At 39.4% G+C, this 26,526-nt stretch overlaps 1 protein-coding gene across 16 annotated transcripts in view; it reads right to left on the reverse strand.

Annotated features, from left to right (window-relative positions):
• PTPRK (protein tyrosine phosphatase receptor type K) overlaps window positions 1-26,526 on the reverse strand; it is a 564,328-nt gene that overhangs the window by 60,862 nt on the left and 476,940 nt on the right. For 4 of the 16 annotated variants that reach the window (XM_040350403.1, XM_040350400.1, XM_040350393.1 and 1 more), the window contains 7 exons: window positions 24,788-24,948; window positions 17,847-17,882; window positions 13,069-13,080; window positions 10,512-10,696; window positions 9,773-9,860; window positions 5,989-6,065; window positions 4,235-4,267 (listed from right to left, as the gene is read on the reverse strand). In XM_040350403.1, coding sequence (XP_040206337.1) covers window positions 4,235-4,267; window positions 5,989-6,065; window positions 9,773-9,860; window positions 10,512-10,696; window positions 13,069-13,080; window positions 17,847-17,882; window positions 24,788-24,948 — 592 coding nt within the window. Of the gene's footprint in view, window positions 1-4,234; window positions 4,268-5,761; window positions 5,780-5,988; window positions 6,066-9,772; window positions 9,861-10,511; window positions 10,697-13,068; window positions 13,081-17,846; window positions 17,883-24,787; window positions 24,949-26,526 lie in introns of all 16 variants that reach the window. The other 12 variants (XM_040350397.1, XM_040350399.1, XM_040350409.1 and 9 more) reach the window with 8 other exon arrangements.

Raw genomic sequence — 26,526 nt, forward strand, 5'->3', positions numbered from 1 at the left:
CCAGGAGAACACAGTGATTATTGCTAGCGGGGGGAAAAAAAGCTGAATAGGACTGCTTCCTCTTCCATTTTAGTGGACCAGATCAGAGGTAGCCTGATGGACAGACTAGTTCATTTACATCTGGCCACCCATCGGTCAGTTGGGTCTGCCCATGTCCGTGCTACATAAAACTGCACTTAATGTGGAAGAGGCCTATTGGCTCAACTATTTATCAGCTCATTTTTTATTTGTTTTGTAAAAAAGTACATTTAAATTTTAATGCATATAATGCAATAACATTTCCCAAATTTCAAAAAATTATGACAGATGTTTGAATGTTTAAATAGTTTAAGATCTATAATTGTTTGCAACAACTAAACAGTCACAACTAGGATACCCAACATTTTCCATAGCAACACTTTAGGCTGCATTCACACCTAGGCGTAGGCGATTTGCGGCGTTTTTTACCGCGACAAATTGTGGCGTTATTTGCCGCGACAAAACGCAGCGTTTTTTACCACGATTTTCGCTGGAGGGGTGATTACACATTGTGTAATATGGCCGAACGCCGAAGACGCCTGAAAAAAAAGGGTCAGGGACTTGTTTTGAGCTTCAGGCGTTTCGGCGTGGAGATGTGAACCATCTCCATAGCCGACAATGTTAAATCACTCCTCCAGCGTATTGCAGGCTGCAATAGCGGCGGGCGTCTGGCGTGAAAACGCCTAGATGTGAATGGAGCCTTAAAAACTTTTACAGCTTCTAAATTTAGAGCCATCTAGAAATATTGACTCTAAAATGATTCCTTTAGATATGATGGGTGAAGTAAATCCCAATGCTCACTCCCCCAGCTAGATCAAGTACAAATGCTGACAGCTCTGAATTTGAAAGCGCTCAGAGCTGAGATCAAGAAATTTTATGATCTCTCCTCTGCCTGCCATCCTGACAACTCTGATGCATGTCCTGGGCTCCCAGAAAGCAGGGTGCTATGCATGTGCTTAGGACACACGTTGGAGGGTGAAATATCTCCGATATTTAAAAGTGACCGGACCTCTATGAAGTGAATAATTTCTATAAGAATGACCAAAGCTAATGCAACCGCAAGTTGGTTTAAATACCATTACTGCTGCACTGTAATACTTATGGAAGCAGCAATAAAAGGTTTAACCACTTCCCTACCCGCCCATTGTCAAATGACATCCACAGATGGGATCTCCTATCCTGGGTGGACATCATATGACATCCTGGGCTTTTTGGCTGTCTAGGGGGCGCGTGCCCGTGACCCGATGCGTGTGCCCGAGATGTCTGCCGAGCACCCGCGATTGCCCACAGGACCAATCAATATACGCTTATTGTGATTTTTTTTTTACCAAAAATATGAATTAGAATACGTATCGGCCTAAACTGTGGACATTTTTTTTATAGATTTTTGGGGATATTATAGCAAATAGTAAAAAAAATAGATTTTTTTTCAAAATTGTCACAGCGCAAAAAATACAAACCGAAGAGATCAAATACCACCAAAAGAAAGCTCTGTCTGTGAAAAAAAAGATGTAAATTTTGTTTGGAAGCCACGTTGCATGACCGCGAAATTGTCAGTTAAAGCGACACAGTGCCGAATCGCAAAAAGTGCTCTGGTAAGGAAGGGGGGGAATTCTTACGGGGCTGAAGTGGTTAAACAGACATTTTTTCACATGCTCCTTATTTATCATAAAAAGATTAGAGGTTTCAAGAGTAATTGTTGACACCCTTTTCTCATCAGTCTATATGTCGACCATATTCTTCCACTGATGGACATATATGAAAAAGAAGAAAATAAATTAACTTGTAAAAACCTGCATAGATAAAAGTTTAAATAAGGCAGCTATTTAAATCTACAGTTTAGGGCACCTAATTTGCTCTTGCACCAGAAATCAGACTTAAATAAGAACTCCAAGAAAAGGGTTTTTCCTAACACAGTGGGGCTGTGCCCGCACTGCATGGGTTAACTGGTTTTTCCTAGGATTGAAGAGAGCGGAAATATACTTGCCTAATCTGCCGATCCTATGAGTGCAAGACTGGTCCCTGCCGCTCCTGCCCTCCGCACAGTAGCAGACTTGTGCATGGACGTTTCCGACGTCATCACACCAAATAGACTGGCTCTGGATGTGAGGATGGCAGTAACAGCCCATTGCTGGACGTAGGAGAGCACCGTTTTCTGAAGGATCGGGCAAGTATAGCTTTTTTGTGCACCCCTGGACAAAACAAGCAGTTAACCCATGCGATGCAGGCACAGTCCCCCACTGCAATGGAAGAATTTTTCATGGAGTTCTGCATTAATGGTATCTTGAAACCCAACTATTCTTCCAAAAAGATAACATGCACATTTATCAAACTTTTGGTATGGCATTTACCTGAAATAACCTCCCTTGGAAAAAAAATCTCCCATAAGCCCCGAGACTATTGCTGGGCATAGGCATCCTGGATGCAATGTCCTCAGCCACAGTAGACTCAGAGCTGTCACTGAGGTGACACACTATAATATTCTCCTAGCTTCTACATAAAATGTTATGTAGGGAGATGAGGATAGGGGCAGCATCAATATTACAGCACAGTGTGCAATTAAACAAATGAAAAGTGGAGAGGGCTATGATGTGCAAGGAGAGAGGGAGAGACTTGGACTGACACTTTAGAAGTAGACAATTTTGCTAGAGAGTTCCGAGGGACATGGCAAATCCATATTTTTTTACGGAAAAGAGAAGCACTGCAAGCAAGCATTTACTTGAGTGTATGTGCTTTTACCTGCGGTTTTTAAAAACATGTAACAGGTTCTCTTTAAAGTAAACCTACCGTGAGAGAACTATGGGGTTTTAAAACTGTCTAATGAGCCTTTTTCAACCAAGGTGCCCTCTGGGTTCTTCAGGGGTGTCTTGGCAAAATGCATAAAAATTGCCACAAACTGCCCAAAAATTGTCAGCGAGTGGATCAAGCTTGCCTTTTTGTTACACAAAGTCACAGGTTTTTATTTAGCAGCATTACAACCTTAGGCACTGTGCAGATCAGCCAATTACATCATCATATGACAAGGATGATTTTGAGTGCCTGCACAGCCTCCTTGTTTGCCCCTTGCCTTCCTTTCTCTGTCTGCACTAGGGTCACATTAGCAGGGAGAGGGTGTGAAACTGAGGGAGTACTAGTTTGCAAAAGGTGGAGGGATAAATTATCTCTAATGTTGGGTGTCCTACATGTGTGGATGCTGCTGCAATATGTAAAACTATTAGTTTAGCTTTTTACATTTAGAATGAGGCGTTTCAGGCTTGCACATTTTTAGGGTTGCCTTGACTGAAAAAAGGACAAGTATGCACATCAGGAAGTGTCTATTTATAAAAATTGGCACAAATTAGAAATAGATTTCAATATCCCCATTTTACAAAAGTTGTAATAAGAGGTCGTAGTATTGAAGAGAAGTTAACATGATAGAAAGTATCCAAACTTAAAAAAAAAAAAAAGGAGTGAAAAATATAATATATACACACACATACGTGTGTGTGTGTGTGTGTGTGTGTGTGTGTGTGTATCTATCCATCTATAGATATCTATCTAGATAGACATCTATATATAGATATATATATATATATATATATATATATATATACACACACACACACACACACACACAGTCATGGCCAAAAATATTGGCACCCCTGCATTTCTTTCAGATAATGCACCACTTCGCCCAGAAAATTGTTGCAATTACAAATGTTTAGGCATTCTCATATCTCATCTTGTTTGTATTGGTACGACACAAAAAAGAGGATTAACAAAAAGCCAAATCCGACACATTCCACACAACACTCCAAAAATGGTCTGAACAAAATTGCCACCTTCTCAAAACTAAGAAATAATTGCATTCTACATTTGTGATGCTACTGTAATTTGTAATTAAGCTAACCTGTATCACCTAATAGGTGCTATATAGAAATCACACTGGCCATTAGTTAAAATGGTGAAAAAATTACTCAACCTGTTCTGTGTCTCTGTGTGCCACACTGAGCATGGAGAAGAGAAAGAGCAGCAAAGAGTGGTCTGCGGATTTGAGAACAAAAAATTGTGGAAAAGCATGGACAATCTCAAGGGTACAATTTCACCTCCAGAGATCTTAATGTTCTTGTGTCCACTCTGCACAAAATTTCAAGAAGTTTACAGCCCATGGCTCTGTAGCTAATCTCACTGGACATGGACAAAAGAGAAAAATGTATCAGAGTTTGCCAAAACTTACCTGAGGAAGCCAAAATCCTTTCGGGTGAATGTGCTGTGGACAGACGAAACAAAATTACAGCTTTTTGCTAAAGCCCATCATTCTACTGTTTTCAGAAAAATAAATGAGGCCTTTAAAGAAAATAATACAGTCGCTACAGTCAAACATGGTGGAGGTTCACTGATGTTTTGGGGTTGCTTTGCTGCTTTAGGTACTGGATGTCTTGACCATGTGAATGGCATTATGAAATCTGAATGCTACCAAAGAATTTTGGGGTGCAATATAGGGCCCAGTGTCAGAAAGTTGGGTCTCCGTCAGATGCCCTGGGTCTTATAGCAGGACCATGACCAAAGCACACGTCAAAACGCACCCAGAAATGGTTTAAGGTAAAGTGCTGGAGAGTACTGAACTAGCCAGCAATGAGTCCAGATCTAAACCCATAGAGCACCTGTGGAAAGATCTCAAATCCGCAGTTGGGAAAGGGAACTCTTCCAATCTGAGAGACCTGGAGCAGTTGGCGAAAGAAGAGTTGTCCATAATTCCAGTAGAGAGGTATAAGAAACTCATTGATGGTTACAGGAAGCAATTGACTTCAGTTATTTTTTTTCCCCCAAGAAGTGTGCTACCAAATATTAAATTGAGGGTGCCAATAATTTTGTTCAGTCTATTTTTGGAGTTTTGTGTGGAATGTGTCAGATTTGGCTTTTTGTTTCTCCACTTATCTGTGTAATACCAATACAAACAAAAGAAACAAAGAGAATACCTAAACATTTGTAATTGCAACAATTTTCTGGGCGAAGTTGTGCATTATCTGACAGAAATGCAGGGGTGCCAATATTTTTGGCCTTTCCTTTTCCCAGCACCCTAGAAATAAGTTACATTAGTTTTAAGGCGTAAAGACCAGTTTTATACATGAATGAATCTGCCCAATATTATCTTTCTGGTGTAAAGAAAAATTGAAAATTAGCCATTTTTACTTTTACATTTGAGACTTAAAAAAAAAAAGAAGGTGTGGCTATTCTACTGAATCTACACTGAGGTTATGCTATGTGGCTAGTTAGATGTAAACAGTACTGACTTTTTCTATACATGGGACAGTGAAAGTGTTTTATTTCACATTCTTTTACCGAATTTTAAAAATCTTTAAATTTAAAAAAACGCACTTGAACAATCTAAAAAAAACTACAACATATTCTTAAGCAAAAAAATAAAAATAAAAAGTATGATGCAGCCAGACAACCAACTTTAAAAAGAAATAGGAGGAAGGGATGTTTACCATTGGGAAAAAATAAAGCATTTCAGGGACTTTAAAAAAAAAAAATGGACTAGTGCTAGGTTAGTGTATTGTGGCTATAAAATTACTCCAAAAAAAAAAAAAAGGTAACACGACAGAATGAAAAGAAGGAAAAATTTAACAAATTAATCAGGTGGAGCATGCACAGATGTCAGGTAAATAAGCATTAGTAGGAATTACAAAGTAATTGGGAACAATGTCTATATTAAAATGTTTATTGTAGGGTTCTGTTATTCACATATAGCAGTACTTACATCCCTGTACAGCCAAATCTACAGGCCAAACCAAAGTCAGGTGTGAAAGAAAGCACAATAATGTCAGTGAGTACTGAGACTTAAAACAAGCAAAGTGTACAGTTTCTCTTCTTTTAAACACTTGCAGTCAACTTCATAGGCATGACATGCGGGGGAAAAATAAACATACGACAAGCTGAGAGCTAAAGGCATGCAGGGAAATAGCAGGGGATGTGCAGCTCACTTACATCAATGTAATTTGCATTTATGTAGTCAGACGATGGGTCATCTTCCACTGGCTGAAGAATGACTCTTGAGTGGTCATCTGGTCGGGAGAAGAAAACAATGAATTTAACATGTATGCAGCCCTTTGCTTTATGGACAGCACTATGTTACCTTGAGACAATTTGAACACCACTTCTTGCAGGAAAATACAAAGGTATGCTTCATCTAGCAACCAAATTGAATATGCTCAATAAATAAAGCAAGCATTTTTTGATTTTTAAAATATTAATTTTACTCTGGAATGATGCCCGCAACCTTGACTATTAAACCACATGGCAAGTGGAACTCCATTTGGAAAAAAAATTAACCATAAGTAGCCCAGCATTAGAAAAGTAATAAATGAAGCTTATGCTGAAATACTTACATCCTGTCCATGTCCTGTTTTTCAAACCACTTCCTGTGAGTCTAGGACTGTCTTGGTATTTTTACTTTTAAAATAAGTTTAGTAAGTGGAAAGGGGAGCACAGAATTTTTATTTATTTTTTTTAAGTTGGAGATTTGCTTTAACAAAATGTGGCCAGAAAAATGTATGTTGAAGAGTGAATGGTTCATTAAAAACAATTTTAAGATCTTCTTAAAAACCTTCCTTCCATCTAATATATGTTGCTCAGAAAAGTTTTTTTGCACGCAGTTTTCTTATACCATCTTAAAAAAATAGATCTAGATAGCAGGAAAAAGACAATTGATGTAAGTGGGTCTGACTTGGAGTAACAAATATCTAGACTAAATAGCTGAAGCTGGAGGAATCCTCAGATGCAGAGTTAATTTCCTTGTCAAAAGTCTTTATTTGTGATTTGTCAAAGGAGTTATACAAACATTGTAGAATAAGAACACATTGTAATTAAGGAGAGAGTTCTTTCGCATGTTGGTTATTGTAGCGCTAACTTATAATAATAACAATACGTCCTTGCTAAAAAGGTTTATAACGATCTTGCAATATTATATTTCCGTGGTGGGGTAACCTGAGGTGTAACTTAGTATCATACCAACTATATTAATATTTCCACACACAGAACTGTTTGTAGAGTATTGCATTGAAAGCTTCAACATTGTTATTCTTCAAAGATATCTGGGGTGAGATATGTATCATAAACCTATGAACGATCCATATCACCAGGACGAAGACAGAGATTGAGTCAAAACAAGACAAAAAGAAAAAAGGGAAATAAAGGAAATAAGGGGAATAAGCGGGAGGAGGGGACAGGAGGGAGAAGGTAGGGCAAGGGAGTCTGCAGGACTAGGCCGGGGGACAACCACCTTCAGCAAGAGATGCCGCTAACGCTACATTGGCTGGGCTACCATGGCATCAAAACCTCATTATTGAAAGTATTAGACATTGTATAAGTAATCCAAGGTTTCCATTCTTGTTCGAACTTGGTAATCGTGTCCGTTTCAATGGCCGACATTTTGGCGTGAGTCATTGCTGTGTTTGTTCTGGCGTGGACTTCCTCCACTGACAAATTTGGGGATTTCCATGCTTTGGCCATTGTTTGCTTTGCGGCTGTGAAAAGTTGTCTGATAAGTTTGAATTGTGTATTTGATACATCCGCCGGTTTTAAATTGAGTAAGGCTATTTTAGGTTCTAACGTGAAATTCTTCCCCAGTAAAATGTAAGCTATTTGAAAAATTTTCCGCCAAAATATTTGCGCTTTCGGGCACGACCACCAAGTGTGATAATAGGTTCCTATATCCGTGCATCCCCTAAAGCATAGGTCTGAATAGTTGCGAGTAAATTTAGCAATTCTGGCAGGTACCAGGTACCATCTAGCAAGCACTTTGTAATTGGTCTCTGACGCTATCACATTTGGGGATGCAGTTTTGATGTTGAGCCATATTTGATTCCATTCCGATTCACTCAGTTCTGTGTTTAGGTCCTCCTCCCATCGACGCACGTATAGAAGTTTCCCTGTGTTGGGATGTGTGATTATTTGGGAATAGATGGTAGATATCAGGCCTCTAGCATGTGGATCTTTTGTACAAATGGTTTCAAAAATTGACATCTGAGTTGGCGGATCAGGTGCGTCTGCCAGGGGTTGAAAAAAGTTTTTTATTTGTAGGTACCTGAAGAGTTCCTTTTGAGGGATTCCCTGTGATTCACATAGTGTTGGGAAGGGAATAATGGAGGAAGAGTTTAGAAATTTGTATTTTTGCGTGCAATCCCTTTTCACCCATTCTTTGAATGTACCTGGGTATACCCACGCTGGATAGAATTCAGGGTTCTTGATAAATGAGAGTAATGGTGAGTGCGGGGATTGAAGACTGTACTTGGCTTTGATTTTGTCCCATAAGGATAGGGAGTGTTTAAGAATGGGGTTACATACATGTTTGCGTAATTTTGGGGAGATCCAGAGCATATTGGAGATTGAGATAGGATCGCTTTCTAGCGCTTCTATAGCCACCCATAATGGAGCTTCGTGTTTTGCATGGTACTTCACTAAATTTGCTAGTTGTGCTGCGTTGTAGTATTGTAAGAAGTTGGGGTAACCCAGACCTCCTTTAACTTTAGGTAAGTATAGGGTTTGGGGCTTAATTCTCGGTTTGGAAGAGCCCCATATGAAGGATGAAACTCTTTTTTGGATTATTCTAAAGTAATGAGCCGGGATGGGGATGGGAAGTACTCTGAAGAGATAAAGTAGTTTCGGCAGAATTGTCATTTTGATAGCGTTTATTTTACCAAACCAAGACAGCGAGAGTAGGGTCCAAGATTTCATGAGGTTTGTTATGTGTTTTAGGAGAGAGGGATAGTTAAACGAATATAGATCAGCTACTGCAGCTGTTAGGTGTATTCCTAAATATGGGATGCTTTTTGTTTGCCATTCAAAAGGGAGACCTGACCTAGCGGCACTTAGTTCAATGGTGGACAATGATATGTTTAAGGCTCTACATTTTTTAGGATTTATTGCTAAACCTGAGAATGAAGCGAACTGGTTGAGGATAGGGAATAAGTTGGGGCCTGATACCTGGGGCGACGAGAGGAAAAGTAGGATGTCATCTGCATATAAGCAAATTTTGTGCTTGATACCTCCCAATTCTATACCAAGAATTGTTGATTCAGTTCTGATCCTTTGTGCGAGGGGTTCTACAAGGAGGGCGAACAATAATGGGGATAAAGGACATCCTTGTCTAGTACCTCTTTGTATTTTGAATGTCTCTGATTTGTACCCAGCATATTTAACGTATGCTTTGGGATTTTTGTACATTTCCAGAATCCACTGAATATAATTGGGTCCGAAACCCCATTTCCGCAAATTAAATTCTAGATATGCCCTTGAGACGGAATCGAAAGCCTGCTTTAAATCTAGAGAGACAAAGCACGCTGGGATTCCTCTTTTTTTAGCGATATGTGCAATTAAATTCGCCCTCCTTATATTGTCCCCCGCCTGCCTATTGGGCATGAATCCTACCTGATCGCGGTGGATCAGTGTTCCAATGAATTTATTAAGACGACGCGCTAATATTTTCCCTAGCAATTTAATGTCAACATTCAGCATAGATATTGGACGGTAATTTTCACTTAGGGTTGTGTCTGTGTGAGGCTTAGGGATCATACAGATAGTGGCCATTAGTGAGTCTTGCCTGAAGGATTTCTGTTTTAATACGTCATTAAAAGCATCTGCCAACCTGGGGGAGATTAAGTCCTTGAATGTTTTGAAATATCTAGCTGGGAACCCATCTGGGCCAGGCCGTTTATTCAATTTTAGGTCGTCGATGGCCGCAGAGTTAATTTCAATGATGAACACAACTTACAGGCAATGATGTTTCCATATCTGTTCTTTGTTCGGTTCTGGTCTTTCTTAGCAACATCCCATGAAGCAGACTGACCCTCAAAGAAACTCTGTAAAATATTAAAATATACAATTCATTCCCATAAATACAAGTCTTGGTGTAAAGAGATGCAACAAGCCTGCTTTAGGTCAGCCAGTAAAATGAGAACAGTAGTTAAAGGGTCACTAAAGGAAAAATATTTTTTTGCTGAAATGACTGTTTACAGGGTATAGAGACAAAAAAGTTAACTGATTCCTTTTAAAAATGATTACAAATAGATACAAATCAATCATATAATGTGCCTGCAGGTTAGTTTCACTTTTAAACTGGTTTCAGGTTCCTGTGAACTAGAGAGACACACAGAACAAAAACAAACAAATCCAGGGCAGTGTTTTGTTTTTAAAATGAATCGGATTGGTTTTGTTAAGTTTTAGACACACAGTAATGACAGCTTAGACCACAGTGAAAAGCTCCCAGTACTGTGGTTATAAGGAAACAGGCAACCAGGAAGTGTGGAGATCACAGCAGAATTACAGCAACTTCAAAGCAAAAACGAACAATAAGGACATGAAAGCAGTACTGCAGTAAGGGAAAGGAAGCTATTTAGCTAAAAAAAAATTCCGTTAGTGATCCTTTAATGCACATATACTATATTTGTGTAACACTATCCTCTTTATTCCATGTCGACTAAACTTTGCTTTAATAAATTTCAGCATTTTACCTCATATTCCTCTTTAAATCCATAGCTGTCAGATGTTTTCATAAGATTTATATGTTGTAATAAGTCAGCAACCCTTATGGCTGGATGCAGCTGTCCAGTTTGGTATGGAGATTCTGTTCCCTCACACAGGTAACGAGGAACATCTAGAAGATGGCTGGATTCGGCTGTAGCTGTGTGGTTTTCATCTGTATAGAAATAAAAAAATATTTAGCTGCAGGGGATTAATAAAAAAGGTTGCTTTTAACTTTATGTATGGGGCCAATAAAGATCAACTGAATTCTCTATTTATGTAGTATATACAGTAAGACAAAAGCTGTTTAATAACCCCTATGCTAGCAAAACATTGGGGAGACGGACAACTGCTCTGACACTACCCCATGAACATTGCTAAGATCAACTGGGCTACTCATATAAAAAAAAGAGTGCAAATGGAAACAGTCCGCAGGTCGGCATGTATGCCCGCTTGAAACATGGGCTGCTGCTTGTGTGTGTGAGCAGCAGTTCGACTCTCCAACATGCTTTCAGTAGTGGTTATTTCAGCCCTTGCTGCAACAACCAAAAAGGGTTCAATCAGGCTTTAATGTAAAAACAAAATGAAACGTCTGTGTGTGTGTGTGTGCGTATATATATATATATATATATATATATATATATATATATATATATATACACATACATACACACACACATACACATACATACATACATATACACACACACACCTATACACACAGGATTATTCTCTCAGTAGTAGCTGAAAGGATTGAGCTTTGTTTTACTCTTTCAGTTCTCAACCATAGATATGCGCATACTGACTGGAAGCAATAGATGGATTATTTTTAGCTGGTTTAACCAACTGTTTGACAAGGACTAAACCTGTCCAATATATAAATAGTCATTAGCGGAAGAATGTATAAATAGCAAAAATTCAATTTTGGCATGTCTCAAAATATTTCCGGGTTCATGATTATTTATATTTTGACTTTAATCTCCCTCTAAAAAGTAAGAGTAGCATATCAATAAGCATATTTTCATTTATTCATTTATTTTATTACAAGTGAGAATGAAAAGACACAATCTTTACAAATTATGACCTTTAAGTGAAAGACCTGCACAGTAAAAGTTAAATTCAGACTTTAGGATAAGAAATAAAACCAAGCACAACACAGTCAAATAATTCTAGTTTAGACGGCCATTAAATTAAAATCAGGATCTCAAAATGTTGCCAGGCAGTGTGCAGGTCTGGGGGATCCATTACACTTGCATGTTTCTATGTACAGTACTCTAAATATTAGAACAGTACCATAGATCAATATAATAGTTTTTTAAACAATTGCTGGATTTGCAGTAAAAAGAACAGTGCAGTGGTCATTAACACACCCATCTGTTTTCTCCCAATCCTCCACAGTAAACCTGTTGTCCACTTACAACTTGCTAATAGTGGTAATATGGGAATGAGGGTAGAATAAAGTAGACATATATAAGATGTTAATGGAGACTCCAAGTGTCCCGAATTTATCTACATAGCCTCCCAAGTTTATCTTTCATGCCTAGGTAGCAACTCGCAAGATTAATCTACGGCTCAGCTGGTCCTTCATACATGTATATACGAGGGGTCTTCAAAAAGTTTCTGCACTTCTATATTTTCGTTGGAAATGGTGAGGGCGGGAGGAGTAGTAATTGATCATGTCTGAGAGTGTCATGTGAACAGTCTGTCAAGCCAGCTAATCTTGCAGTTTAGTAAGAGTTGTCACACTGTGGTGAAGCTAGCTGCGAAACGTAAAAAAAAAAGGAAAAAAGTGCAGAAACGTTTTGAAGAACCCTCGTAGTTAATGCAAAAACAGCAATCTTTATTAAGCTGTTTTATTATTTTGCAGGAAAGTCGTGGACTTTATTTAACGTTCTCAAACTGGGACTTAAAATGACGCAATAATTATTTATTTTTCATTTTAATTGCATTTAATAAAAACAATTAATCTTCATAGCATAGCCTGGAATGAATAACATTGTGATATTTTTCTCCATTCGATAAAAACAGTTTGCTGAAGGCAAGCCGTTTGCAGGTAGCTCTTCTGATTAAGGGATCACAGTTAAATCAGTGTAAGCATGACAAGCATAATAGTTTACGGGTTGCAAACTACACATTTATCAAGAAAAAGCTGTTACACCTTTAGATGCTTTGTGGGAAACGTTTTGACTTCTCGCGTAACAATATTTACAGGGCGTACCATAATGTAATATATTTTATTGTAATTAATCAGGCCTTTTAAGGCCTTTTACTCAAGAGTAAATGATCCATTGAATGTGTGTGACATCTTTTCAGTGTTGCAATAGCTTGAAATAAGCCAGACCTATATTGCACGCTTCATTGTGTCAGCGGTACAGAGGGTAGGCAGCTGGCAGCAGCAGCTGGGAGTGGCATGCTAGCAGATGCCTTTTTATCACTGAGTAGCAACAAGGGTGGTAAGCCTTTCTAATTGTTAGGAATGTCATATAAGGAACTGATCTCAAAAGTAAGAAAATGCATACAGTAATAATACAATTCTTTTTTACTTACCAGTGATTGGCACTGTACCAGAGTGGCAGGAAAAGAAAACACAAACATGTTTCTATATGAAACCTTACAACACACTTAAGTCAGGCTACATTGGGTAGATATACAAAATGGTGTTATGTTTATGGGTAGCGGGGATGGGTGAAATGGATGAAAAATTCCAGCCATGCAGACAAAAAAAAATTAAATAATACAGTAGATAACTGCAAGGACTACTTCTACTAATAAACCAAAAAGCAATGTACAATAGAGGACATGACAGTGTACACAACAATCATTGCCACATAATATCTTAGCTAAAGAACCCTAAATAAAAATGTAGTTTGCCACAATTTTGAGATTTAATTTGTTAATCTGACAGCAACATCCAAAAGAATATTTTTCACAAAACAAAATTCAGTGTGCGAGTGTACAGGTAATCAAATAAGATTGTTTTCCCCTTTTTGGAACCAAATTTGAAAACGGCTTCCCCCCCCCCCCCCAAAAAAAAAAAACTATTTACAGACTGGTTTGCAACTTTTTTTGTTGTATCATGCTGAAATTAAATAGAAAAACTAACCCGGTAAACATAAAATGTTTAATCATTTCGTTGATTTTACCTTTTTCTTTTAAGTTAACCTGCATTTTTCTTATGTTGGGTAATGGATTAACTTTACCTTGAGCATTCCTGCCACCCCCAATCTCCCTAGGTAGGTTTGGTAAATCACACAGCATTCATTCTGGCCTCTCCAGAATGTAGCAATTGGTGCCCGAGAAGCCAATCTCCAGGCGTGCATGCTGTCACATGGGGAAAGAGGAAATGTACATAGCCTTATGTACATTTAAGCTTGCTCAGCAATTGAAAATTACACTGCCTCTTGGGAGTCTTATTGTGGTGACAAGAGAGCATAGGGAATGTGAATAACGCAAGCTTAAAGTGTTGGTAAAGAATGAAGGTTTTAAACCTTCATGTATTCATATTTACCTTCAGTGTGCAGCATCCCCCCCCCAGTACTTACCTAAGCCCGATCTTCCTCCAGCGATATGCACAAAAGCCACGGCTCTCTGGGCACTCTTCCACCCAATACAGTAGCGGGAGATCAATCACAGCCAGTGATCCAATGGAGAGAGAGAAGGGGTGGGGCCAAACCACAGATCTGTGTGTGAATATGCAGAGCCGCAGCTCTGGAGCGAACCTGCTTAGGTGCCCCCATTGCAAGTGGCTTTTCTCTGGGGGCACTTGGCCGGAGGGACGGCCAGAGGTGCTAGCGGGTGATCCGAGAAGAGGAGGATGGGGGCTGCTCTGTACAAAACCACTGCACAGAGCAGGTAATTATAACTTTTTCTTTAATGGACTTTAAAGAAAGAGTAAACCTAGAATATTTTTTTTAAAGCCATATTAACCTCTTGCCCACGGCCCCATGTCCAAAAGACGTCCTCTTTTTATAGATCGCCGTTATCGGTGGCGGGAGTGGGCCCCCCTCCCGCGCCCTCCACCGCTTACCGGAGCCGTCGGTAGCGGCGGAGGCGATGGGGTGCGTTCGGCAGCTGACTGGGGTTGCGAGTGAGGGAAAAATGTCCTTCACCCATCCCCATAGCTCTGCTGGGCGGAAGTGACGTCAAAACGTCAGTGCCGCCCAGCGTCTTAAAGAAACATTTTTTTTTTATCATTTGAAAAAATGACAGTTTCAATTTTTTTTTCTTTTTTTTGCATTTAAGTCTACATATTTAAGAGGACCTGTCATGCTTTTTTTCTATTACAAGGGATGTTTACATTCCTTGTAATAGGAATAAAAGTGATCAATTTTTTTTATTTTTTTTATTTCAGTATAAAAAATTAACTAAATAAAAATAAATAAGAAAACAAAAAAAATAATTTTTTTAAAGCGCCCGTCCCGACGAGCTCGCGCACAGAAGCGAACGCATACGCGAGTAGCGCCCCCATATGAAAACTGTGTTCAAACCACACAAGTGAGGTATCGCCGCGATCGTTAGAGCGAGAGCAATAATTATAGCCCTAGACCTCCTCTCTAACTCAAAAAATGTAACCTGTAGAATTTTTTAAACGTCGCCTATTGAGATTTTTCAAGGTAAAAGTTTGACGTCATGACACGAGCGGGCGCAATTTTTAAGCGTGACATGGTGGGTATCATTTTACTTGGCGTAACATTATCTTTCACAATATATAAAAAAATTGGGCAAAATTTATTTTTGTCTTATTTTTCAATTCAAAAAAGTGATTTTTTTCAAAAAAAAGTGCGCTTGTAAGACTGCTGCGCAAATACGGTGTGACAAAAAGTATTGCAATGGCTGCCATTTTATTCTCTAGGGTGTTAGAAAAAAATATATAATGTTTGGGGGTTTTAAGTAATTTTCTAGCAAAAAAAAAAACTGTTTTAGTCTCGTAAACACCGAATCTGAAAAACAAGCCTGGTGGGAAAGAGGTTAAATAGATTGTTTGGCAACTGGAGGTGCTGCAACAGACTGTAGTAACCTTAGCAACATACAGTAGGTGGCGTTGTGTTCCAGCAGCAGAACGATCAACTTCCTGTCTGCGCCAGATACAAAGAGTTGGTCTTAACACATCTCTGCAATTTAGGATATTTTCATCGATGACTACAAAGCCTCATTTGATAGTCTGAGGTGGGGGTCTTAATGGCATCTGCCTGCCTGCCCACCTTGGCAAATAAGAATAAAGTTTGATAAAAATACAAGGCTTCTTCTGAAAGCTGAAGATGCAGTAAGCCTGACTATCTGGCAGCAGACAGAAAGTTGCTTGCACTGCTGTCTGAACACAGCACTGCTTACTGTATGTAGCTAATGCTACTACCATACAGTCTACTACAGCAGCCCTAGTGATTAGACTGTTCTAGTATGGAAGCGATTCAAAGTTAAAAGTAAATCTGGAAATGTTATCTTCCTCAGTACAGACAGAGTACAGATTCAGTTGATGGGAAAATATTTAATTTGGATGATATTTCCACTACAAAACACATTGAAGGCTACAAAAAACTTAAACATTCTTTACAGCTTGTTTTCAGTACATTGGAATAAAGTACTTTTATAGTACAATAAATTATTTCATATATCAGTATGGCCTTCGTTAAATATTGAAGTGAAAATGACAGGGCCATAGTCATCTACTCCTGCCCACTGAAATTAAACGCTTTTAGGATGTTCAAGATTTTTTTCAAGCAGTGTTTATACGTCCAGGTTACCTGCTGGCATTAATTTTACGGGAGCACACATTTCTCTTTGTTTTATCAAAATGAAAATAAACCCCTTGAAATAGCTTGATATTGTATGTTTATTGGTGGCTATGCTTTTACCATAGAAGAGATAATTGGGGAAAAAAATGCATCAGAGGCGTGAAATAGAAAATGGAACCTGAAATAATGTACCGACTACAAAACCGCAGTGCTCAGAAACTATCTTACACAAACTACTTTAACCAATGTGTCCTGTTTAACCTGTGCCTTCTTAAAATAATTTGCCATATTTGTGCAGTTCTTCGCTATAGATCCCCAACTATCCTTCATAATTAGCCAGGTTCATAAGCTGATGTTAAGAATCAGAGAAATACTTGTTAATGCCATCTGATGACTGCAAGTCTGCAAATCAGAAGTGTAATTCCTTTGAAAAAGGGACAAGTAAGAACCAAAAGTTCAATAATGCATGAACATTAGTTCAGTTAAAAAAAAAATAAAAAAATTGGCTTCACAAAATTACTATTTACTGCACAATTCTACAACCACAAGTAATCCTAACAAAAAAACTAAATCATGAAAAAAAAAACCCACAATAGTCTTAAATACTGAACACAAAAAAAAAAATCAAAATGACTCATTAGGTAAAAAAAGAAGGGGCTTAAACTAATTGCTAATCTAGAATTTCCCAGGACATACACTAGTAGCTACTCCTAAGGAAGTCACGTGACCGTGATGATACGCGTGGAGTGTAGACAGGTGACGCTGCCGATACCAGAAGTGACGCAAGAACCTGCGAGCACAACTGTCAGATTTTTATGCTGAATGATCCCGTTTTAAATGCAAGTTACTACCGGTACTTTTTTAAAAAACATTTTCTTCATAACTACTACACTATGAGGTTTAACCCTTTTTGTATGAGCCATTGCACAGAGGTACTGTGATTCTAAAAGGCCATCCACCCTAAAGACGGATAAGGGAGTGTAACTAAAAAGGAATATAAAGGACCCCAATTCAGGAGAAAGCGTGACTTGATCTGGTATGAGAGGTCAATAATAGAAATGAACGCATTATGTGGAAGGCGGTGGGTTTGCACTGAAGCACTTGGCACATTCATTGTGGATAACACTCACATTGGAGTCACTGAAGCACTAGCACTTTTAAGGTGGAATGCTTTTACACTGAAGATTTTAAAGCACTAGAACTTTTAGCATGGAATACATTCACTGGAGTTGCAGCACTAACACTTTTAAAGAGAAACACACCTGTTCTGGATTTACTTCATGCACATTTGATATTAAGGGTATAGGCACAACAATAGTTTAATTCTTTAATGTATTAGAGATACATACCTGTGGCCCTTTTGTAATGGAGATTAATTCTACCAAAAATGTTGTAGGTATGATAACTATACTTAAACAGGACCTGCCTGTTGGAAATCCCATGTGCTTTCAGTGGGAAGTTCTGTATTACTCAGACAAGCTATTTCTACACGTTCCTGTTCACTAATCACTAAATAAATGCTCTTAACATTGAGTCACATGCAAGAAAATCATTCATGCGTGAACTGGTGATGATGTCAGACTAGGTCCTCACCTAACACAGCGGTCGGCACAAGTGGATCATTGGGCACTGCAGGAAAACAAAGCTCATGAAAATTCACATTACCTCCAGTATGGGCAGTTGGAAACAGACAGACAAAAAATTAGCACAAAACTTTAACAGCTATTGAAAGTCGATTCTTGCAGGAGGCCAACAAAGACTATAAGATGAGAGCACCAAATCGGCCTTCCGTCTACAAGTTCCAACATATAAAGCTAATACACTCAGGAAAAAAAAAAAAAAAACGGGGCAACTTGCTCTTAAGATTTCAGCAAGTCTGTATATAATCATCTCTCACTATACAATAAAGATTGCCCTGAGGCTGTTATATTACAGGACAAACAGAATATGAATGCATGTGTTGAACTTATCCTTAATTGACATGCATTATTTGTGAATGGATGGGTCAGTTTAAAAAGCTGATGTAACAAATGAATAGCTCTAGCATATCAATGATCATTCAAACAGCCAATAAAAGCACTGCTGCAAGAGATGCATGGAGGAAGCAACCAAGGAGCGGAGTAAAGAAGCAGATAGTGACATTTAAAAAGTGATGAAAATTCATCATTAAAATCATGGAAAAATAGTGCAGATATTCCACACCAGCAGATTAGCAAGTTAAATTCTATAACCTTCTACATTAAATACAATTTTTGCAGACCGCCATCTAATAAGTTCAAAATGAATATTACATTATCAGGAAGAGGAAAACATGTGTTAAAACTAAACTACTGAAACATAAAGAAAACACATTTGTACAGACCCTGGCAACACATTTTACTTTCCTGTCGCTGCACATCAGGGAACACCTCTGCACATTGTTCAACGTTACCGCAATGTAAATGCCACTATTATTTTGTGTTGCCTCCTACACTTAAATGCCACTATTATTTTGTGTCATCTTCTACACTTCTGGGTATGTCAAAGGCTTCCTTTGTGCACAGGTAGCCGCTACTCCTTTCTAGCCCTGTGTATTAGTAGTCCAAGCAGCAGGTACCTCTGATGTCCCACAACAGTTGTTGGCTTCTTTAAACTCTCCATGTAAACTAATGCTGTCATGCAATATTCAGTGGACACAACAAGATTACACTAGTGGTAGTGTCACTGTCCTGGCCACTTATTAAAAACATACATGCAGGAATACGAAGAAGCATCAAGAGGCACTACTGCAAAGACACATTGTTTACTGCTGCCAGAAACAAGTTAGTGCTGTCTGGGGCACAGCATAGATTTTGGACAGCCAGTGCATTGCTACATTTATTCAATTAAAGACGGAGACTCTAATTATTGATCATCATTATTGAGCACCGACACCGATGCTGGGGGATTATAACACCAGCTACAAAACACCAATGCTGGGGGGTTTGATTGTGGCCTTGGAAATCAATGCTGGTGGGTTACCATTGCTGCCACAAACACCACTTTCTTTTCAGTGTGCAAAGCTCTATGCTGAAAAAAATTCAGCAGGCCTGAGACGTTTGGGCATTGATGCACATTGCAGCCATTTAATTTGCACCTCAATACACAAAAACATACTGCTTTTGTGCAGCCCTATCAACGTATCAGGGACCTTTCAATTTTTCAAGTTGACCACTCCTGCTCCATAGTATTCCTCTTTACCTCTTCCTCTTCAGCTACATAAATTATTTTGGGGGGAGTGAGGAAAGGGGTTAGAGTAATTAATCTAGGGCTAGGGGAGGGGCTGTGCTAGGGAATTGACTCTCCTGAAGTAGTTAAAAGCTTAAAAGAGTAACTGCTTGTGTAAAAGAAAAAAAAAATCCCCCCCCCTCCACAGTCCTTCAACCGACAGGTGATCAATGTACACTGCAAGGATTTCAAAAAATAAAATAAACAATTTGTTGCAGATTCCTACCCGTTTCTGCTCTGAAGAAATATCGGTTTGTATGACCATGTCTTTTAGATACGAATTCTGAATGGGGGGGGGGGGGGGGGGGTTTGTGTTCATTATAATCAGTTGATGCACTTTCAATGTTCTGATGAGAAAAGTTACAGTGCCTGCAATCCTCTGGAAGTATTTAAACCACCAAGGGAGTTTCTCAACAAAAAAACAAAAATGTATGTTGCACAGGATGCCTAAAAATCAGTGCAGACCTCATGTTAAAATCAGTGTGCCTATCGCACAAGCAGGAAACCACCCCTTTTTAAGGTGCTCTACAAACCAACAGTGTACAGAACTCCTTCAGGTTGCCCCTTTACATTGAATTTTACAGAAAATTACAGCACTGTAAGCTGAAATGGAAAAATCTATAAAAAAAATTAAAATTACTACAATATGGATTGTATAGCAATTGTATATGCTATATTACTTTCTATTTGCAATAATTTGTTAATTAGTTACCCTTTAAAAAAAATGCTTAATTAGCACCAGGAACAGTTCTAACATTTAGATTAAAAGAGTCCTCTGTGCTGGTGGCTGCTATTTTGGTTTGGTTTAAAATTTCTACCAAGTTCAAAGGTATACTGCAAATAAAAAAATGCACTTAAGCATACAAATAATTGATTTTACCTGCAATTTTTAGGTAGTTGACAGGGTCTCTAAAAAAAAACTTTTAAATGTGCTTTACATACAACTAGGTACTTTAACCAGTTAGCAACCGCCCTATAGACGAAATACGTCTACAAGGCGGTTGCTTAACTCTGGGAGGGCGTCAATGTACGTCCTCCCAGAATCGCGCTCCCGCGCGCCCTGTGGGGCGCGCACACGGGAATCTCCGTGACCGCCGGGTCCTCCGGACCCGGCTGATCACGGTAAATCGCCGCTGATAGCGGCGGTTTACCACGTGATCGCTCCGTCCAATGATGGAGCGATCACTAGTAAACAAACCGGCGTCATGTGATGACGCCGGTTCCTCTTTCTCCTCTCTGTACCGAACGGTACAGTGTGAGAGAGGAGAGGGGAGAGAGCACATGCAGCAGCAGCTGCTGCGGGCTGGATCTGTGACACATGCAGTCACAGATCCAGCCATCCATCCCTCCCTGTGCAATACTCTGCAATGCCCCAGCAATACTCTGCTGCAATGCCCCAGCAATACTCTGCTGCAATACCCCGCAATACTCTGCTGCAATACCCCGCAATACTCTGCTGCAATACCCCGCAATACTCTGCTGCAATACCCCGCAATACTCTGCTGCAATACCCCGCAATACTCTGCTGCAATACCCCGCAATACTCTGCTGCAATACCCCGCAATACTCTGCTGCAATACCCCGCAATACTCTGCTGCAATACCCCGCAATACTCTGCTGCAATACCCCGCAATACTCTGCTGCAATACCCCGCAATACTCTGCTGCAATACCCCGCAATACTCTGCTGCAATACCCCGCAATACTCTGCTGCAATACCCCGCAATACTCTGCTGCAATACCCCGCAATACTCTGCTGCAATACCCCGCAATACTCTGCTGCAATACCCCGCAATACTCTGCTGCAATACCCCGCAATACTCTGCTGCAATACCCCGCAATACTCTGCTGCAATACCCCGCAATACTCTGCTGCAATACCCCGCAATACTCTGCTGCAATACCCCGCAATACTCTGCTGCAATACCCCGCAATACTCTGCTGCAATACCCCGCAATACTCTGCTGCAATACCCCGCAATACTCTGCTGCAATACCCCGCAATACTCTGCTGCAATACCCCGCAATACTCTGCTGCAATACCCCGCAATACTCTGCTGCAATACCCCGCAATACTCTGCTGCAATACCCCGCAATACTCTGCTGCAATACCCCGCAATACTCTGCTGCAATACCCCGCAATACTCTGCTGAAATACCCCGCAATACTCTGCTGCAATACCCCGCAATACTCTGCTGCAATACCCCGCAATACTCTGCTGCAATACCCCGCAATACTCTGCTGCAATACCCCGCAATACTCTGCTGCAATACCCCGCAATACTCTGCTGCAATACCCCGCAATACCCCGCAATACCCCACAATACCCCACAATACCCCACAATACCCCACAATACTCCGCAATACCCCACAATACTCCGCAATACCCCACAATACCCTGCAACGTTGCCTATGGGGATTCTTAGGTAGCGAAGTTTGGCACCATTCCACGAGCGTGTGCAATTTTGAAGGGTGACATGTTGGGTATCTATTTACTCGGCGCAACTTCATCTTCCACATTTATGCAAAAGAATGAAGAAAAAATACAAAATTTACTAAATTTTATAACAGAAACAAAGAAAAATTCTTTTTTTTTTTACAGAATTTTCAGTCTTTTTTCTCTTATAGCGCAAAAAATAAACCCAACGGTGATTAAATACCACCAAAAGAAAGCTCTATTTGTGTGAAAAAAAGGACGGAAATTTTATTTGGGTACAATGTTGTATGACTGAGTAATTGTCATTAAAATTGTGAGAACACCGAAAGCTGAAAATTGGTCTGGTTATTAAGTGGGTTTATGTGCCCAGTGGTCAAGTTGTTAATCTGTCTCAATATCCAGTCTGTCAGCACTGTCCCCCACTGCTCAGAAAGGGAGAAGAAGGTTCAGCGGTGGAGCAAATCTGGCTTAGCAGATTTAAGAAGCGTTAACAGGTGTAATGGCTTATCAGTGTGTTTCTTAGGCTGGCCATACATGAAACAGGCTGAGATTCGAAACGTTAATGGGCAGGCTGAATGAACTAAGTTGATCGATCAACTTTGGTTCAACTGGCCTGCCGTCTTTTGCTGCTATAGCCGCTAGCAATATTCTTCCGGTGGTCAGGGCTTCCCCTGCTCACAGGGAGAAGACAATTGCTGATTCCGTTCTCAACACTGTCTGTGGTTGCGGGAAAGAAATTCACACAGTGTATGGCCAGCCTTATGCTTTATTCATCAATGTGCAGGCGGTAGGTGGGTAATCTTTAACGCAAACACCCTCCTGGCTGTGCCGTCTGGTAAAGGTGTAGGAAACACAAAAGTGAAATTTACAAATCCGTTTAGTGCATAAGAAAATTTGCCAATTGTAGCTTTTTTTGCCCATTGCCTGGGGTCCAACTAAAATACTATTAGTCTGACAGATCTGATAGTGTTACCAATTTATAAAAGGGTAGAAAGCCTAATACAAATAGGTTTACCTTAAAGTCTGAGATAAGTTAACTCATGTACAGTGGCATGTGGTTGCCATTATCCCTTAGTCAATTATAAACTGAAAAAACCTCAATGAGAGTGGGATTTTTAAGGCAACAAATATAAAGCAAAAAAAAACATAAAAAAGTATAAATTTATTACAAAGCATATATATAATAGAAAAACAATATCAATAATGAGACAAAGATCATTTATAAAAACAATTCAAATGATACCGTCCGTCACAACATGCCCATAATCAGCAAGCTGTAGGCATGCAGGACAGATGCGTGGACTATCTGGCCTGCATGCCTACAGCTTGCCGATTACGGGCATGTTGTGACGGACGGTATCATTTGAATTGTTTTTATAAATGATCTTTGTCTCATTATTGATATTGTTTTTCTATATGCTTTGTAATAAATGTATACTTTTTTATGCTTTATATTTGTTGCCTTAAAAATCCCACTCTCATTGAGGTTTTTTCAGTATATACCTTAAAGTCTGAGGACACCCAAAACAATATGTTTTTGATAGACTGCTGGGAACATTTATAATGGTAATTATGAGGCATGCCCATTTTCTTTGCTGAATTTTCTGTTTAGGAGAATGCATCAGGACTAATGGGAATAACCACAGAAGGGTGGGAACAGAGCCAGTATCTAAAGCTGAAAAGTTATGCTGCTGCTTTCTCCAGGAGATTCCAGCATTTCATTTAGCCCTTTAGACTATACCTAAAATACCACTTAGGAATAGACTGTCTCTTTAAAGCTGGCCATACATGGATCAAATATTGGTCGGTTCTGCAAGGACGAGCCAAGATTTGATCCATGTATGGGCATGCTGATGTACCAATGTCAATCCATTGATTGACTGGTGTACAACCAGCCTGTCTGATGTTTTTATATGCCATTACTGCCGGTGGTCTAGTAGTAATCATTGTGCTCTGATGGCTGGGAAGGCTCCCCTGAATGGTGAAAGGAAAGAATATTGAGTTATCTGTGGGCTGCTTAAAGCGGATCTCCACTCTAAAGTGGAGTCCCGCTGATCGGAACCCTTCCCCCCTCCGGTGTCACATTTGACACCTTTCAGGGGGGAGGGGGGTGCAGATACCTGTCTACAGACAGGTATCTGCACCCACTTCCGGCCCTACGATACGGGCAAAGGACGGGTTTTTTCCTTCCTTCCCGTCCGTCCCCCGTTGTATGCTGGGAACACTCGGCTCCCAGCACACAGCGGGAGCCAATCGGCGGGCGCAGCGCGACTCGCGCATGCGCCGTAGGGAACCGGGCAGTGAAGCCGGAGCGCTTCACTTCCTGGTTCCCTCACCGAGGATGGAGGGGGGAGCAGCAGGGTGACGAGCGATCGGCTCGTCATCTGCTGCGATCGGCGCTGGACTCCAGGACAGGTAAGTGTCCTTATATTAAAAGTCAGCAGCTGCAGTATTTGTAGCTGCTGGCTTTTAATATATTTTTCCCGTGGCACATCCGCTTTAAGTGTTCATGATGAAATGTTTTCTGAAAGTTGTGCATCTAATGTAAGACAATAAAAAAAAAAAAGACCTCTAAATTATTTAACTGATCCTGGGGTTTGTTCAATTGTTAACTCTGTAATCTAAGTTAGGCCATATGTCCATAAGTCCTAATAAGTGCTTAAGTCTTAATGTTCGAAGTAGCAGATATTTTTTTTAGAAAAGTGCTGAAATGTTAGCATTAAATTGATTTGTACCCTTGTATAAATTAATACAATTTAACATGGTCAAGATGTGAAATTTATCCAATCCCTTTGATAGTATTGTGCCTGCAATATACATTGTTTTGGATCTTTTGTTGCCTTAAGAGTGCTTACATCTGGGGGTGAAGTTGTGAGAATCCATGTAGGTAATAGACAGCGGGTCTTCAGCATGCAGAGTGCTTTGGTCAGCATAACTTCTATCCATTGCATTGACCATATGAGTCATCTCTTGACGCGTGTTACCCATGGCATCCTTGCGCTTCTTTGCCAGTTTACTGAAAAGGAAAGTAGACTTTTATTACATTACTTGTACAGCAGAAGAAACATTCAAGATGACACTAAAAAAAGTGATTAAAACTTTAAATTCTAACAATTATACAAAATTCCCAATGCTATTTATTGCATTTTTTCCAGTATTCATATAGCTAAATGACCCAATTTGCCAGAGTAACAGGTAGCTTAGTGTTCCACTGTATTCTTGACAATAATGGTTAGATAGTTGAAAATTAACACTACAGTAGATGTAAAATAGTGCGCTCTATAGGACTATATAACAATCTTTGTAGTCTATTTTACTGTGATCAACTTTCTTCACACATATTCATCTGTGACATACTGCAAACCCCCAGTGACAAGCATCTTACAACATTCACACTGTGTAGCTACTGGTGTAAAAATCAAAGACACATATTTGAGATTCCTGCATAAACCTAAAAATATCCAAAACATAACACAATATAAATATTTCTAAAAGAAAATGACATGATCAAAACAGCAGTACAGCACCATACAGTGAATATCAGAGCTATAAGAAATATCAGCCTTGTGAATGTCTGAAAAAATACATATTACATACATATTAAAAGGGAAATTTTTATCAAAACAAGCTTCAGTTTTTTGATGAAATATGCATTAAAACCCAACAGTATTTTTTTAGAAAGTGACAGTTTGGTAATGTCTCTGCATTAAGCAACACCAACTTAACTATGGTAATTAATAATTCAGGCCATCATTTTTTTTTTTTTTATTATATCTATTTAAGAGTATAGTAAATGCATTAAGGGATTAAAAAAATACATATTAGCCAATACAGGCCAATTTGGTAACAAACAGCCAAGACTCATCGCTGTGGTAAAGTCAAATATGATTATTTAAGCAAACCTGTCATGTTAAAGCGGTTGTAAACCCTTACATTTACTAGTGAGTGACTAGCCTCAGTTGATGCACAGCGATTAAACAAATCCTCCGACGAAAGTTGTACCTGTTTATCTGCAGCCTTCTGCCAGACAAAATTTGCACAGCAGCTCTCAAGCTCTAGAAAGCAGGGGGCAGGGATCTGACATCACACACACTGCAGAACCAGAGCATAATATTACCTGATATCTTTTTTTGAGGTTTAAAACAACAAAGTATTAAAAAGCATTGTTCACACTGAATAGAAGGCATCCATAGGGCATAAGCACTCCAAGTTTTGTGGTGCTCATGCACTCTACAGTCTGATTATAGAATTAACTATATAGTTTCAGGGTCTGGTTGCATACAACTACAGTGCCTTGCGAAAGTATTCGGCCCCCTTGAACTTTGCGACCTTTTGCCACATTTCAGGCTTCAAACATATAGATATAAAACTGTATTTTTTTTTTAAGAATCAACAACAAGTGGGACACAATAGTGAAGTGGAAAGAAATTTATTGGATATTTCAAACTTTTTTAACAAATAAAAAACTGAAAAATTGGGCTTGCAAAATTATTCGGCCCCCTTAAGTTAATACTTTGTAGCGCCACCTTTTGCTGCGATTACAGCTGTAAGTCGCTTGGGGTATGTCTCTATCAGTTTTATCGAGAGACTGAAA

The sequence above is a fragment of the Rana temporaria genome, chromosome 4 (genome assembly GCF_905171775.1).
Source record: "Rana temporaria chromosome 4, aRanTem1.1, whole genome shotgun sequence".
Taxonomy (NCBI): Eukaryota; Metazoa; Chordata; class Amphibia; order Anura; family Ranidae; genus Rana; species Rana temporaria.